Source organism: Episyrphus balteatus, chromosome 3, assembly GCF_945859705.1.
Source record: "Episyrphus balteatus chromosome 3, idEpiBalt1.1, whole genome shotgun sequence".
Classification (NCBI taxonomy): Eukaryota; Metazoa; Arthropoda; class Insecta; order Diptera; family Syrphidae; genus Episyrphus; species Episyrphus balteatus.
The window spans coordinates 70,400,430-70,414,999 of record NC_079136.1 but is presented as its reverse complement, the minus strand read 5'-3'; the positions used below and the strand labels follow the sequence as shown (position 1 = coordinate 70,414,999).

At 29.4% G+C, this 14,570-nt stretch overlaps 1 protein-coding gene across 1 annotated transcript; it reads left to right on the top strand.

Annotated features, from left to right (window-relative positions):
- The first annotated feature begins 225 nt into the window (after positions 1-225).
- Positions 226-14,239, top strand: LOC129915271 (mitochondrial coenzyme A transporter SLC25A42). Its single transcript, XM_055994757.1, has 8 exons — positions 226-665; positions 8,016-8,199; positions 8,265-8,376; positions 8,473-8,661; positions 8,722-8,841; positions 11,582-11,727; positions 11,790-11,976; positions 13,960-14,239. Exons 2-8 carry the CDS (start codon positions 8,022-8,024, stop codon positions 14,120-14,122), a joined length of 1,095 nt encoding a protein of 364 aa, XP_055850732.1. The 5' UTR covers positions 226-665; positions 8,016-8,021; the 3' UTR covers positions 14,123-14,239.
- The last annotated feature ends 331 nt before the right edge of the window (positions 14,240-14,570 follow it).

Below are 14,570 nucleotides of genomic sequence, written 5' to 3'. Positions count from 1 at the left end.
TTATTTTATTTTGCTACAGGGAAAAAAACTGCATTTCAGTTTTGACCATTATTGCGTACTGTAAAAAAAAACCTCGAAAAATCTCATGCTACATTCACTTACCTGTTCGAATAATTTTAAACTCTGCTGTAATGATAGATTTCTATCTGATAGAATTCTAGTACAATTCTCATAATAAATCTACTACTCTTATATCTGTCACTTTGGTCTGACAGGACAACCACAAGTTGTTCTTGGTTGATCGTTCCTCTTCCATAGTTCTAGTGCGGATTTTAAATGGTTGCTCTCGGTTCTGGCTGGGATTCTTTTGTTTTTCATTTCCCAGTTGTAGTTGAAGTTCATCATCGCTGAAGCAAAAATTTCTATCCGCTCGTCGTTGAATCGTCTCAAACTAAATTTTCAACTTCTCCAGAGTTTACCGAGTTCCGACGAACTCGGTGTCAATTATTATCTTGCCTCTATTCGTCATAGTTCGTTAGAATATTTAATATTCCTTTGGTCTTTTGCGATTTATAAAAAATAAAAAAGATTATACAATTATTGTGTCTGTGTTGTGTCTAAACAATTAAGACTTATTTTAAGCAACAAGGAAGACCATCATCATACCAACAGTCGACAAGTCGAAACCAGGCGGGTTTCAACTTGTGCCATTGCCCTTTTATAATGTAAGTCTATTTACGACTTTTGTATTTGTCCGAATCATATCCTAATCACCTTCGTGGGTTATTCTTATTTAATAATGAAATAAGCATATTAAGCAAATGAATTTCCAATAAATAAGAAATGACCTGTCATCGGCTAGAATCTAGACATGAACGACGTCATTATTGTTTCCGCAACACCAAACCAGATTCAGATTTAGATTTTTTTTTAGAATCGTAACATTTTAGCAGAAATCAAATGTGTTCGTCCGTATTTGTTATATAATTCAGGAAAATTACTAAGGTATTAATCTCTATAAAATACGTCCGGTTATAAAAAGAAAAACAATATAATTATTCTTAATTCTCTTATCAGTTGCGTAATCAGTAATAAGTAATTGGAGACTTTTAAGCTTTAAATAAACATAAAATAATGTGGATGAAGATAGCACCTTTTCTAAGCTTTAAGTTATGTTGACACTCTCACAGTCTCTCTAATTTATTTATTACTTATTTATATTTGTGTACGCAAAATTATTTTTGTTGTTTTTGTTTTTTTTTTTTTGTTGTTGCTTGCTTCATTCGACCCTGCCCCGAACTGGGAGATTTGCTTAAAATAAACCCAAGAACAAACAACTAACAACGTCGCACAGTGGGTCAGATTTTTATTTTTCATTGCAAAATATATAACTTTCGAAAGGGTTGAGATATTAAAATTTTTTTGTTTTTTTTTAATAAGCCTGCTGAAGCGAAACGAATATTTTCATACAAAACCTGCACAAGGAAATCGTAAACGAAAATGTTATTATGCTTTTCATTTCACTTTTCGCAGCTTGACAAACGAAATTCGATGAGAGCAAAAGTGTTATTAAATAAATGCATGACTGGTGCACTGTAGCTCTTATCTTAAAGGTTTTTATGAAAAAAAAAAAAAAAAAAAAAAATAGGAGCAAATTATAATTTCCTTTTAATAAAGCATATTTTTACTGAATTACATATGTAAACAAAATACATAAAATCTGTTTTTATAATTGAATCGGTCATTACAAAAACCACTTAAGTTCAACAATTTGAATTGTTCAGGAACAAATAAAAACTGTTTCATGCTCAAGCAAACGAATCTCTAAAGACTTTTTTTAAGTTTAATTTAGTATTTGAGTTGTAAGAAACTGATGTGTAAAATAACAGTCATATTTTATTAGAAATAATAACGAAAAAACCCTGAAAAACTGTTTTGGACTTAAGTTGTTTTAGCAAGGAATAGCATAGTATATAATTTAACCAATATACCTAATCTCTTTTACGAATTTTGTAATGGCTTTTTATTGAAAATTATTCTTAAACAAATATTTATTTACATAATATTATATTATCCAAATTGAAGACAACATATTGTTGAAACGATCAGGACGATGCAAATTTTAAACTCAGTCAGATATAACTACACCCGCCGTCAAACAGTGCATGCATGGAATAACCGTTTTATTTTGAATTATTATCTTATCTGATTTTTACCCAGCATACGCATTTACCTTTGAGGAACGATTTTCAGCAAAAAAAAAAAAAAACAATTTAAAAAAAAATTGAATTACATAATGTACATAAGTGGTTTTTGCAATGACCGATTCAATTAATAAAACAAGGTTCTTTATGGTTTTAATCACAAAACGAAGTATGCCATCTGGCTTATTTTATGAAAAGGAATTAAACAAAATTGAATAGGGTCATTTCCCCTATAATCGAACACCTAGTAGCTTACAAAAAAGTAATCCTCAACTGTGAGGAAATCGTTCAACTTAAATTCGTTATATTAAGTTAATTAATTGCTGGAACTCAAATTGTTTTTATTAAATTTAAGTTTCTTTTATTTACTTTTATTGTTTTTTTATAAAAAAAATAAAAAATGAAAAAAAGCCAAATTTCCCAGTAGTCGAACACTTGTTTCCTGAAGTCGAACATAGAGTTTCCTAATTTCGAACGTAAGATTTCGGGCACAGGTTAAACATAAAAAAATGTTAAAACTAATTTTTGGAATTTTTATTTCAGTTTTAACGAACAAATTCATAGTATTATGTAGTTTTTATTCAATTTAATTGAAATAGGTACGAAATAATCAATCTTTAACTCAAATGGGCAAGAAATGGCAGCTGATTTTTGTATGTCGTTTTCGATTGGTTTCACTCAAGGATTCACTCATTCTGAAATCACATAAAACACTTTGAATCGCTTCAATTCAATTCTGAAATTTTATATCTGTATTGGTGAATAATCAAATACAATTTTTTTTGATTTTCGACTAGGAAATTTGGTTTGAAGTTTGATTATTTAAATATTAGTGATTCTGAGTGAATTCTGTTTTGAAATCAAGAAGAGAATTTTTATTTTCAGAAGCGTTCTGTCTGTCATATTAGTGCGAATAAAACACTTTCAGAAGGCTTCTGAATGATTCCGGACTCTTCCGGAGAGCCAATCGAAAACGACATAAAACAGAATTCACTCAAAATCACTAATATTTAAATAATCAAACGTCAAACCAAATTTCCTAGTCAAAAAGCAAAAAAAAATTGTATTTGATTATTCACCAATACAGATATTTCATAATTGAGTGGAAGCGATTTAAACTGTTTTATTGGATTTCAGAATGAGTGAATCCTTGAGTTATTCCAATCGAAAACGACATTAAAATCAAGAAGAGAATTTCTTTTCTGAGAAGCGTTCTGCCTGTCATATTCGTGCGAGTAAAACTCTTTCAGAAGGCTTCTGAATGATTCCGGACGCTTCGGGACTGCCAATCGTAAACGACATTTAACTAACCGATTTTAAAATTTCTTTCGGTTTCTTATGCTTACAATTATTCCCTATAACAGTTAATAAATAAGTTTTGTATTTTAAGCACACTTTTAAATAGTTGTCCCACAGTGCGTCGGTCGACAGCGACAAGAATGATAACGTAACTATGCGAGAGACGGAAAAACGAAAGACGACAATTTACACACACGTTTTTGCTATTCTTGTTGTTTTGCTCATTAGACCCCCTTTTGTTGTTGTTATTGTTGATGATATTGTCTAATAAACTCGTGGTGTTTGTTTTTCTGTTTTTTTTTTTTTTTTTATTTGTTGTTTTAACGAATAAAAAGGGGCACGTCATATTTTTAAATCACAATCAAATTCCATTTATGTGGTCACTTACCTTGATGCCGGTTGCACTTTGACTAGATTATTATTTTTATACCTACTGGCCTTATCTTCTTTTTTGAAATACATTATTATTTCATAAGAAAAAAAAACAAATCAATTAAATTCTTTAGCTCTCGATAAAAAAAAAGATCAAAAACAAAGTTAAGTTAGTTCTAGTTTAAGGAAATGAAAAACAAAAAGCTAGTTTATTGTTGTTATTCGTTACTTATTTTATGTTGAATGACCTTGAACTTGTTAAACGAGAATTCAAATTTAATCTTGACATAGTGTTTAGTAAACATTTGAGAAGAAAAAGTTTGTCGAAAGTAAAAATTTAGGTATATCAAACAGCGGGGTTTTGATTGACGATTGGTTTTTAGAGTTCTTGGCAATCCTTTGATAGTAGATGATCACAGAAATAAATTGTATTGAAGTTGAAAGAGTTATTAATAATTGCTTTTTTTATTCGAAGGATTAAAAATAACACAGTCACACAAAAAACTAAAAAAGTTCAGAACTGGGGTGTGACTATTTTAATCAATAATGTTTTTTGGGTCGCTGAAACCAGATTTTGCACTGGGGTGTGACTATTTTAATTAATAATGTTTTTTGGGTCGCTGAAACCAGATTTTGCACTGTCATATAAGGTTTTCGAGATAATTACAAAAGAGATGTTCGTTTTTAAAAGTGTTTGTGAACACTCTTTGAGTTTATCTAGAAAACCTGACGTGATCGAATGAAACGGACTGCAGATACGGTTTCAATTACCAGAAAAACATACCAACAATTAACATAGTTGCATCCCCAAATTACCTATAAAAATTACATATAAACTTTTTTCAAACTAAATAAAAACAAAAGTTAAAAAAACAAAAGAATGTAAAATACAACAAAAAAAACAACATGAAAGTTTTAAAATTAAACCAAATTGTATAAAATAATAAACAAACTAATTTTTTTCATAATGTTAAATTGAAGATCAATAAAAAACCCCTGAAGAAGTTGCGAATAGCTACGAAACGTTGGGTAAAAGATGAAATAAAGTTTGTTTTTCCATGCGTCTCGTCTGTGTGTCTGTGCGTCCATCTGTATACATTTCCACAGCCTAAACGGGTGGACGGATTTTCTTCAAATTTGGTACCGATGATTTTTATACCTCGTCTGGATATTCAATCACTAATTCCAGCTTAATATTTGAGATATTTTTCTTAAAAATGACAAAAAAAATATTTTTCTTCAACTCTGTACTATTTGAAGATTATACCTGTTGCCCATTGTTATATCAATGTCGACTTGAATGTATCTAAATTTTCTATAGACACTAATTGCAATTGAATTGAGAGAAAAATGTTTCCAACTGTTTCGTCATTCTAAATAACCACATGCACATTTAATCTCTCTTCTGTGGATTATTTTCTGCAACATGCGATTCATGACGCCACTTAAAATTTTGCTCTAGTTGTTACCTTTCCTAAGTATTTTGTTTTGAAAAAAAAAAAAAAAAAATTAAAAAAAATGCGCAATTTCTCTCAATCAACTCATTTGTTTCATCAATTTATACAAATTGAACTTTACCCATTTACCTACATACAAATATTATTGCATTGACGTTGAGTGTGAGTAATTTTTTTTATCAATGTTTTTCATTCGCTTTTTTTGTTAGCTAATCGTAATTTTTATTATTTTTAGAACAAAAACAACAAAATTAATATTAAAAAATTAGCATGCGCCACATGTGGTTTAGTATCTATGTGTATAATTAGAATACATTTAAGATAGTGGGTGTACTTTGATGAGCTAAGTTGTTATAGGCTGTTTGTCTCTTGTGTTTATTCATGAAAAATGTGATTTATCTTTAAACTTCCTAGTACGTAGGGCTTATTTTTGAGAACTACATTATTTTCTCTTGCCTTGAGGTAACATTGAATTTTCTGATATCTGAAGGTAGAAGTACCAATTTCTTTAAGTATTTTAGAAGTAACAATTGAAAAAAGTATTGATTTTACAATCCAAAGAGTAATGTTAACAAAATCTTTTGGTGTCTTTTTTCCATCTCCAATTTTGTATTATGATTTTTCCATTGTTGCGTCAAAGCTGGGTACAAACTGACTAAATAAATGGTTTAAAATATTGAAATGCATATTTGAAAAAATATTTTAATAACTAGAACAGAATGTATTTATTCAAGGTCGACTTTTTTGAGGGAAATGCAATGGCAAGCGTTGCGTGAAACGAATCTTTAAATAAGTGTGTAGAAAAGTATGTGGTTGTATGTAAATAACAATTGATATATTAATTGGCAAGGAAATATATTTTATTGTCTTTATGAGGTTAATAGTTTTCAAAAGGTTAAAATCGGTAAATCCTCTTAAGCAAAGCATTTAAAAAATCACGTTAAGCCCTTCAGAGTCTAAAATTGTCACGAAGATAGGAATAATTAATAAATTGGATCGAATTTGTGCCATTACCAATAAGATAAGAAGGTCTGGGTCGGGGTGCTTTCATAATTGCATGGTTGCTTTGTTTACATGCGGTCATTTGTGACTAATAATGTTATTTTGTTTTTGATTGGTCGTCCGGAATGCTTTTGGATGCTTCTGAAAGTGTTTTATTTGAAAAAATTGTAAGAAGTTCGACAAGCATTAAAAACAAAATATTTAATACACACATTTTGCATTGATTTTTTTTTCAATGCAGAAAATTTTTCATTTGTAATAAAATTTTTGTTTTGTTGCAATACAAATTTTATTTTCGATGCAAATATTTTTCAGTTGCAGCTTGCAGTACCTAAGCATTTTTTGAATGCAAAATATTTTTATCTGTAGTACATATTTTTTTAAATGCAAATACCTATTTTTCAGTTGTAATAAAAAATTATTTTTTAATGCAATTTTTTTTCAGTCGTAATAAATATTTTTTTTCTGATGCAATGTTTTTATAAACATTTTTTTTAAATCTATAATGAAAAATAAATGATTTTTTACAACCCTGATCCTGCTGCTTTCAATAGATATGATGTATATTGCTCTAAAATAAAAATAAATTATGGATGCTTAAAAAAGGATACTTTGCGTCCCCCTTTTACATGCTCAGTTATGGGGGACAAATTAGTTCTTGAGATGTTAATGGGGCATAGTCCCCCCAAAAGGGAGACGAATAGTAATCCTAGTTGCAGTAATTTTTTTATTAAGGGAAATTGTGAAAAAACACACATATACAAAGACATGAAACTTCCAACTGAAAAGAACTATGTTTGACTGTTTTTTTTGGGGTTCAGGATCGGAGAGAATACTAATTAAAAACGACATTAGAGAAACTATTTGTGCATGTTTTTTTTTTCTTTGGATTTACGAACACGTTTTCTGATTTCCATCATCTGTCAAAATTTTGAACTTTGGATTGCGATTCATTTTCTCAAAAATGGATTTAACATGGTTACGGAAACGGAAATTGTCCTACAAAGTTTTCTTGTATCATGCAACGTTTAGAAATTTTATCAATGCAAACTCGCATTATGTTTTTCTTGATATTTTTACATTTGTTATTTTAATTAAATTACATGGCATGGGATTGTTTGAAATGCTGTAATGTCTAAATGATAAGTGATACAAAAAAAAACTTTATATGACAATTATTTGTAAAATAACTGCAGCTACAATTTTGTAAAACATAATTCTTGTCTAAAACCTACTGTATTTAAAATAAAAAAATGCTGTGACCTTTGACCCCTTATAAGATTGGAAACCACCCAACACCAAGCTGTATACCAAAAATCAGCCTGTTACAAATTTTTTCCTTTCTTTCACAATTTTTCGGTTATTCTTACTGGGCTAATATCCCAAAACGTATTTTTTTACAAACAATGTAGGGTGAACTTTGAAAGTGAATGTCCATCATTTGTATAATATAATATTAGGAGGTAATAATGGCGATAATACAATTTCTTGTGTAATACAAAATTTTCCATTATGCAGAATACGAATTACACTTCTGGTTTATTGCTTCATATTATTGACTAACCAGACTGATATCGACTATGACTGTAATTAAATGTAATTGAACTTGAAATCATCAGCTACTGTGTAATCACGCATAGAAAATAATGTATTTTCCAATAAAAAAGAATCCATAGAAACTAAATCATTTCGCGTTATAAACTATTTATAGAAACTTTCTGATTTTTTGTTTATATTTCAGATTGCAATGAGCCATTTAATAGAGAAGGGAAATCTTGCAATGTCCATCAAACCTAATAACACACAAAATTCATCAGCGACCGCAAGCACAGACGCTTCTCTTCAACAGTCCGCATCTGTGCAACAGACCTCACACAATTTACAGACTGAACCAACGCCAACCAATAAAACACAACCAGTAAAAGGTATACATTTAACTTTTTTTTTTTTTCTTGATTTTGTACTAAATTTTGTATTTTCTTTCTCGAAGTTAACAAATTTGATGCAGTACTAACGAGCTTAATAGCTGGAGCTGCAGCGGGAGCAATAGCAAAAACTACAATAGCTCCTTTAGATAGAGCGAAAATAAATTTTCAAATTCGGTTAGTATAAGCAAGCTTATTTGATATATGATTTGGTGTAAAACCCTTTTTGAAGATACTCTTTTTCAATAATGAATTCTTTTTTATTTTCTGAAGCAAAGATACCCCATACTCATTTCGAGCTGCTGTGCTATTTTTAAAAAACACCTACGCCACTGAAGGAACACTTGCATTATGGCGTGGAAATTCTGCAACAATGGCTCGGATTGTACCATATGCAGCAATACAATTTACCGCTCACGAACAATGGCGAAAGATTTTGCGAGTTGATGAGAATGGTACAAAGTAAGTGTGTCCTTTTAAAAATTCAAAAATTAATCTAAAAATTTTATTCCATTATCACAGTACAAAGTTGAAGAGATTTATGGCTGGTTCATTGGCTGGCATCACATCACAATCATTGACGTATCCATTGGACTTAGCAAGAGCACGAATGGCTGTGACGGACAAATATTCAGGTTACAAGTAAGTTAACTCAGAAAATATAATATTTATGTATTTTTTGATATGATATTTAAAATCAAGTTTTATCAGATATTTTCAAAACGAAAAGAAGAAAGTCTTTAATAAATTCAAGACCAAAGACAAATATGTATACTTATAAAAACAAAATAAGAGCCACCGCTAATATTCAAATTATTTTGTGTTTTACGAGAAAAAAACGTGTGTGTACTAAAGATTAATAAAACAATAATACACCAGGGTATTTAGATTTTGACTCGGCCAAAATTGTATGCTCACATACTCAAAGTCCCAACGAATTCCATTTGGGGTTTGGCCACCATTATTAAAAATACTGCATCAATAACGCAGTTTTAGGCAAAGCTATATCTGTTAAACTAATTGTTCTTGAGATGTAATTTAAATGCCAAAACAAGCTTGTTAAATGACAAAATTGAAACCACGTTCATACGACACTCCAAAAGTTTTTTTTTAATGTAGTTGCTATTTTCAGTGCGACAGGTACATATACGGGGATAAAATTCGGCATGAACGTTTCATTTGCAATGAGAACCAAGAACCAATAAAGTGCATCGACATATTTATGGGAGAAAGAATTCTGTGCAACAAGTACCAAAACACCCTGTTAAAATAATAGAAGCTTTAAAAAAAAAAATGCTTAAGATACTTCGATGGTCATTGGCATCAAGAATACAAAAAGACCATGCATATCATTGGTGAAAGGGTCTTTTTTTCTATTAAACTGTATTTTTTTAATCTCCAGTCTCCTGATTCCGATTCCAAAGGTTTTTGATAGCGCGTCGTGAATATTCTTTAATGTTAAACCTACTCGTTAAACTTTTAAAAACAACCGAATCAATCTGTAAATTTATATTAGGTAATGCATGCTATTTTGGTTAAAAACATGTAAGTTTTAAAAATAAAGAACTAAACAAATTTTATAATATATTAAACAAAACATTTTTTTTAAGATCAATAAAAACTCCGGAAGAAGTTATGAATACCATCAATGGACCAAAAAAGCCTGTATTATCTAATATAAATCTACAAATAATATTCGTTAAAAAATTGGTGACATAAAACATACATACATATAACCGTATCAAGGTACGGGAAAGGCAAATAACACCTAAAACTTAAATTTAACCGTTAACTTAAACTTATTACTTAATGAGAGTACAAATCTCTTCTTTAGATCTTACTATAAACTTCCAGAAAGTACATTTGAGTCATATTGATTCATATTTACGGTTTCCATACCTGTTTTAAAGACAAAAATTTTGGGCAGTAAAACATTAAGTTTTCTCAATTGCAATGATTTTGACACAAATTTTTGCCTCGAGCGCGTCATAGTCTAATGCTTTCTGGTGAAATATTAAAATCTGGGTAATGGCCGATTAGTATTACCTTTTTTGACAACAAACGTCTATGCTTTAATTTAAATACATTGCTCGATTTCCATGGATGGCGCATCTTGGATGGCAAACATTTTAGAAGAATGAGTGTTATTAACCTCGCAGAGTAAGGGTTTTTCAAAACAAGAACTTTGAATCCCTAACAATTTGAAGCTATTAATTTTGAAATTCTTTAGTTAAGCCAAATCAAAAAGGTATGATTTTACAATTCTAATAAAATCTTAAAACTAAATATTGTGATATTTAAGGATAATCGATTATCTTTCAATTACCTACCTTGAGAGGATTTTTGCTACCATTAACGGTCTCCATTTACTGTGTCCACAATTGAGAAATTCGGCCAACCTTGTTAGCATGTGAAATAAGGAGAAATAATAATAAGGAAAATATATTGCGTACAAAAATCTCTATTTTTTTTTTATTTATTTATTTATTTACGTCTATAAGTATTACAACTCTCTTAGACTATTTACAAAGATATTACTTAATAATAATTAAAAATAATTAATACAAAATTAAAGCAATTAGATTATCATTAACATAATAAGTGATTTGAAATTATTTCTGCTTTGATTAAAATCGAATACATTTGCATATTGGTTGAATTTAACGCAAGCATTTGTTATCGGCTCATTTTGGCCATAATTTGTAGCATGTCGTGAAATATATAAGAAAAAGTTACTTCTACGTCTTAAGGCTCTAGAAGGTGCATTTATACCGAACAAGGCTAAAAGAGGAGGACATTCAATATGGTTCGTTAAAACGTCTCTCGCGAATATTACCGAATACTAGTATGTTATTCTACTAGATAAAGGCTTTAAACCAATTAGTAGGCATCTACTGTCATAAGATGGCATGGAGCAAGACCAATTCAACTTTCGAAGAGCAAATTTAGTAAATCGTTTTTGAATTTTTTCAATGCGATTATAATCTTTTTTGAAAAGTGGGGACCAAACTACACAACAATATTCCAAAATAGGACGAACTAGAGCTACAAAAAGAGTTTTCAATGTATAGGGATCCCGAAATTCATGAGAATTTCTAAACAAAAATCCAGACATAGCATTAGCCCTTGATATAATGTAATCAATATGTACACTAAAAGAGAGAGTTAAATAAAAAATACATGTTTTTTGTTGATTGGGCTACATAGCTCGTTTTGAAGAAGATGAACATTCAAGTAGGATTCTTTAAAATTAAATATATTGATTTTAATGAATTTTTGTTTTTATGTGAATACAAGTATAAAAAAAAAAAAAAACAAGTATTTGTTACCTACTTATTAAAATTATTATTATTATTAATGACTTAAAAAAAATTCTTTGCAGTACACTCCGCCAAGTGTTTGTTAAAATATGGGTTGAAGAAGGACCACGCACCTTATTTAGAGGTTATTGGGCAACTATATTGGGAGTAATTCCATATGCAGGAACATCATTTTTCACCTACGAAACATTAAAGAAAGAATATAATGGTGAGTGGTGATTTATAAATATAATTTCCAAGTATAATTTGTTATTTCCTTTTTTATTGTAGAAGTCACAGGTAACAAGACACCTAATACATTGGTTACACTAGCATTTGGTGCTGCTGCTGGTGCAGCTGGTCAAACGGCTAGTTATCCACTAGACATAGTGAGAAGACGAATGCAAACAATTGGAATAAATCAGAAAAATCTAGGCGAATACACAACAATTTATTCAACACTTAAGAAAATTTATAGGTAAGTCATGGGTTAATAAAATGATAATTTAATTTGGCAATTGGTTTAAAATTTACAAGAATTTTTAAGCAATTTAAATTATTATTGCATAAACAAATTTTTCAATTTTTTCTAACGTGAAATACAGTTATCAAGAACAATTTTGATGTCGTTCTTAGGTCACTTTTTATATGTTTTCAAGAAAATGTAGAATTAATTCTTAGTTGATGAACTTTCTTGTCTACTGGAATTTGGACACAAATATAAGCTTTTATACTTGTCTTATAGGTACTTAAGAGCAAGTTTAGAATAAAAAAAAAAAAAAATTGAAATCGCGAAATCGAGATAACAATCACACATGATATTAGAAAATGCGAAAGAAGTTGGTCCCGCAATTCTGTCTGTCTGTCATTATGAACCTATCTTGAATTACATCCTAAACTACTGATGCGATTTTCATCAAACTTGTTAGTTATAAGTTTTTAAACCAAAATGAACGCTACCTGCAATACATATACAAAAAAAAAATAACTTTTCTCAAAAACGTCTTTACGTGAACTTTAACATATGAGGTAAAAAAAAACATGTTTTGGAAATTTATTCATTCAAAAATAAGTACAATTTTTAAAAAGATTCATATTTTTGAATTTAAATTTTTAAAAAAGGGTTCATGATATTTTTTGAAACTTAATTTTATTACATATGTATGTCTTTTAATTTTTATTTGGAGTGGCATACACATTTTTTGTGGAAAAATGTTTAAACATTTTAATGCACAAAAAAATTTTTTTTTAACATGGTCTAACGTTTTTGAAAATTCGTTTGCTAAAAATTCTTTGTTACACAAAAAATCAAATGGCATAAGTTGTTTATTGGTCAAAACCTTTTAATGTGATGTTTTCGCAATATAAAAAGCAAATAGTCTGTTTTTTCAAGTTTTTTTTTCAAGATGAAATTGAAAATATTAATTTTTGAAAGGTCTTTAGATTCAAAGCAACTGCTACTATAAGAGCAAGTCGTGCATTTTTTTTACCGACTTCCAAAAAGGAGGAGGTATTCAATCGCCTATATTTTTTTTTGTTTGTTTATGTTTGTTTAACTTTGGACTGAGTGAACCAATTTTTATAATTTTTTTTTTTATTGGAAAGCTGGTGCCTGCAGTGTAGTCCCATTTCAATTTCATCCAGTTTGGCTATAGAAACTATGAGAAAAACCATAAAATCCAGTTTTAATCCATGAAAGTCGGTTTTGTTTTTTTGGATAAAAATGAATTATTAATTGGCCCTGATGTGGCTTATGAAATAGCGGTCGTTTTTCCTCACCTGTTTTGTTGAATTTGTGAAGTTTGCGAAAAATCTTGTCATAACTTTCAACACTACACTCTGTTGAAATAATCACATTCCTTTAATCATTTCAAAGGTTTATGGAAGTTTGCGTCTGCTATGGGGAAGCCAAAAAGAGCAAAAATGAGAATAATCATTGTAAAAAAACTAATCCTCCCGATTTTTTTTTTGGGTGCAGAATTTATAGTAGCTGCGATTTTGTTCATGAAAGAAAATTTAATGTTGCATATATAATAGTTTGCATGGTATGTATATGGATTGAGAAAATATGACCAAGTCTCTAACTATGTACGCGAAATTAAGAAATAGTGAATCATTTGAAAAGCTGCTTCAGTTTAGAACATTAATCTTTACAATGATATGCAAAAGCACCAACCGATGTACCTTTATAACAAAATTTGTATGCCGGGCTCTTTTCGATCAGATAATTTGATACCAATTCGGTGCACATAATTTGGTACCTAATTGGCAATTAATGGTTTTTTCTGTTCGCTTGTGGAATTCTCTTCCCCTCTTGCTTCGAATAATAGGTTGTACTAGGCTGTTTAACATCAGGTTGCTATTTTATATAATATTGGAATCTAAAAGCTATTGTCTTGATAAATAAATAATTTGAATTGGAAACCTTTCACTTATACAATATTTTTGTTTGTTATTTCAGAGAGGAGGGTGTTAAAAATGGCTTCTTTAAAGGACTCAGTATGAATTGGATTAAAGGACCTATTGCTGTTGGCATTAGTTTTTCAACATATGATCTTATCAAAGAATTACTTAGAGAACTAGCACATATTAAACGTGGCAGGTCCACACTAAATGAGCAATAAAATTATTTTTTTTTTTAATTTACAATTAGAATAAGAATGCATGGTAGTTAAAAAAAAAAATAAATAAATGTCACTCAGATTTGTTTAGTTAGATAAAATATACTTATGTAAAATGTGCTTATACCGTGTTCTTAATGTCGCTTCTTTTGTTGGTTTTTCATTTTATTTTTTTCAACAATCAATAGGTATCCGTTTTGATGATTTTAAATAGTACTGAGTTATCGGGTTTTATTAAAATATACAAACAACGCTAACATGTTGATAATTCTATAATGAATTTTTAAAATAAAGTTGATTTGCTATATTTTTGTACGAAATATTTAAAACAGCTTACACCCGATTGCATTTAACAACATAAATGTCCTTTAAATTCAAATTACTTAAGTTTAAATGTTAACTGCACAACGAGACAATAATTCGATTTGTAAACTATACTATACATAATATA

Excerpts from the sequence above, each read along its gene's own strand:
- LOC129915271 (XM_055994757.1), top strand. The coding sequence starts at position 8,022 with ATGAGCCATTTAATAGAGAAGGGAAATCTTGCAATGTCCATCAAACCT. Across the intron at positions 8,200-8,264 it reads TAAAACACAACCAGTAAAAG|TTAACAAATTTGATGCAGTA; the intron begins GTATACATTTAA and ends TCTTTCTCGAAG. Across the intron at positions 8,842-11,581 it reads GACAAATATTCAGGTTACAA|TACACTCCGCCAAGTGTTTG; the intron begins GTAAGTTAACTC and ends AATTCTTTGCAG.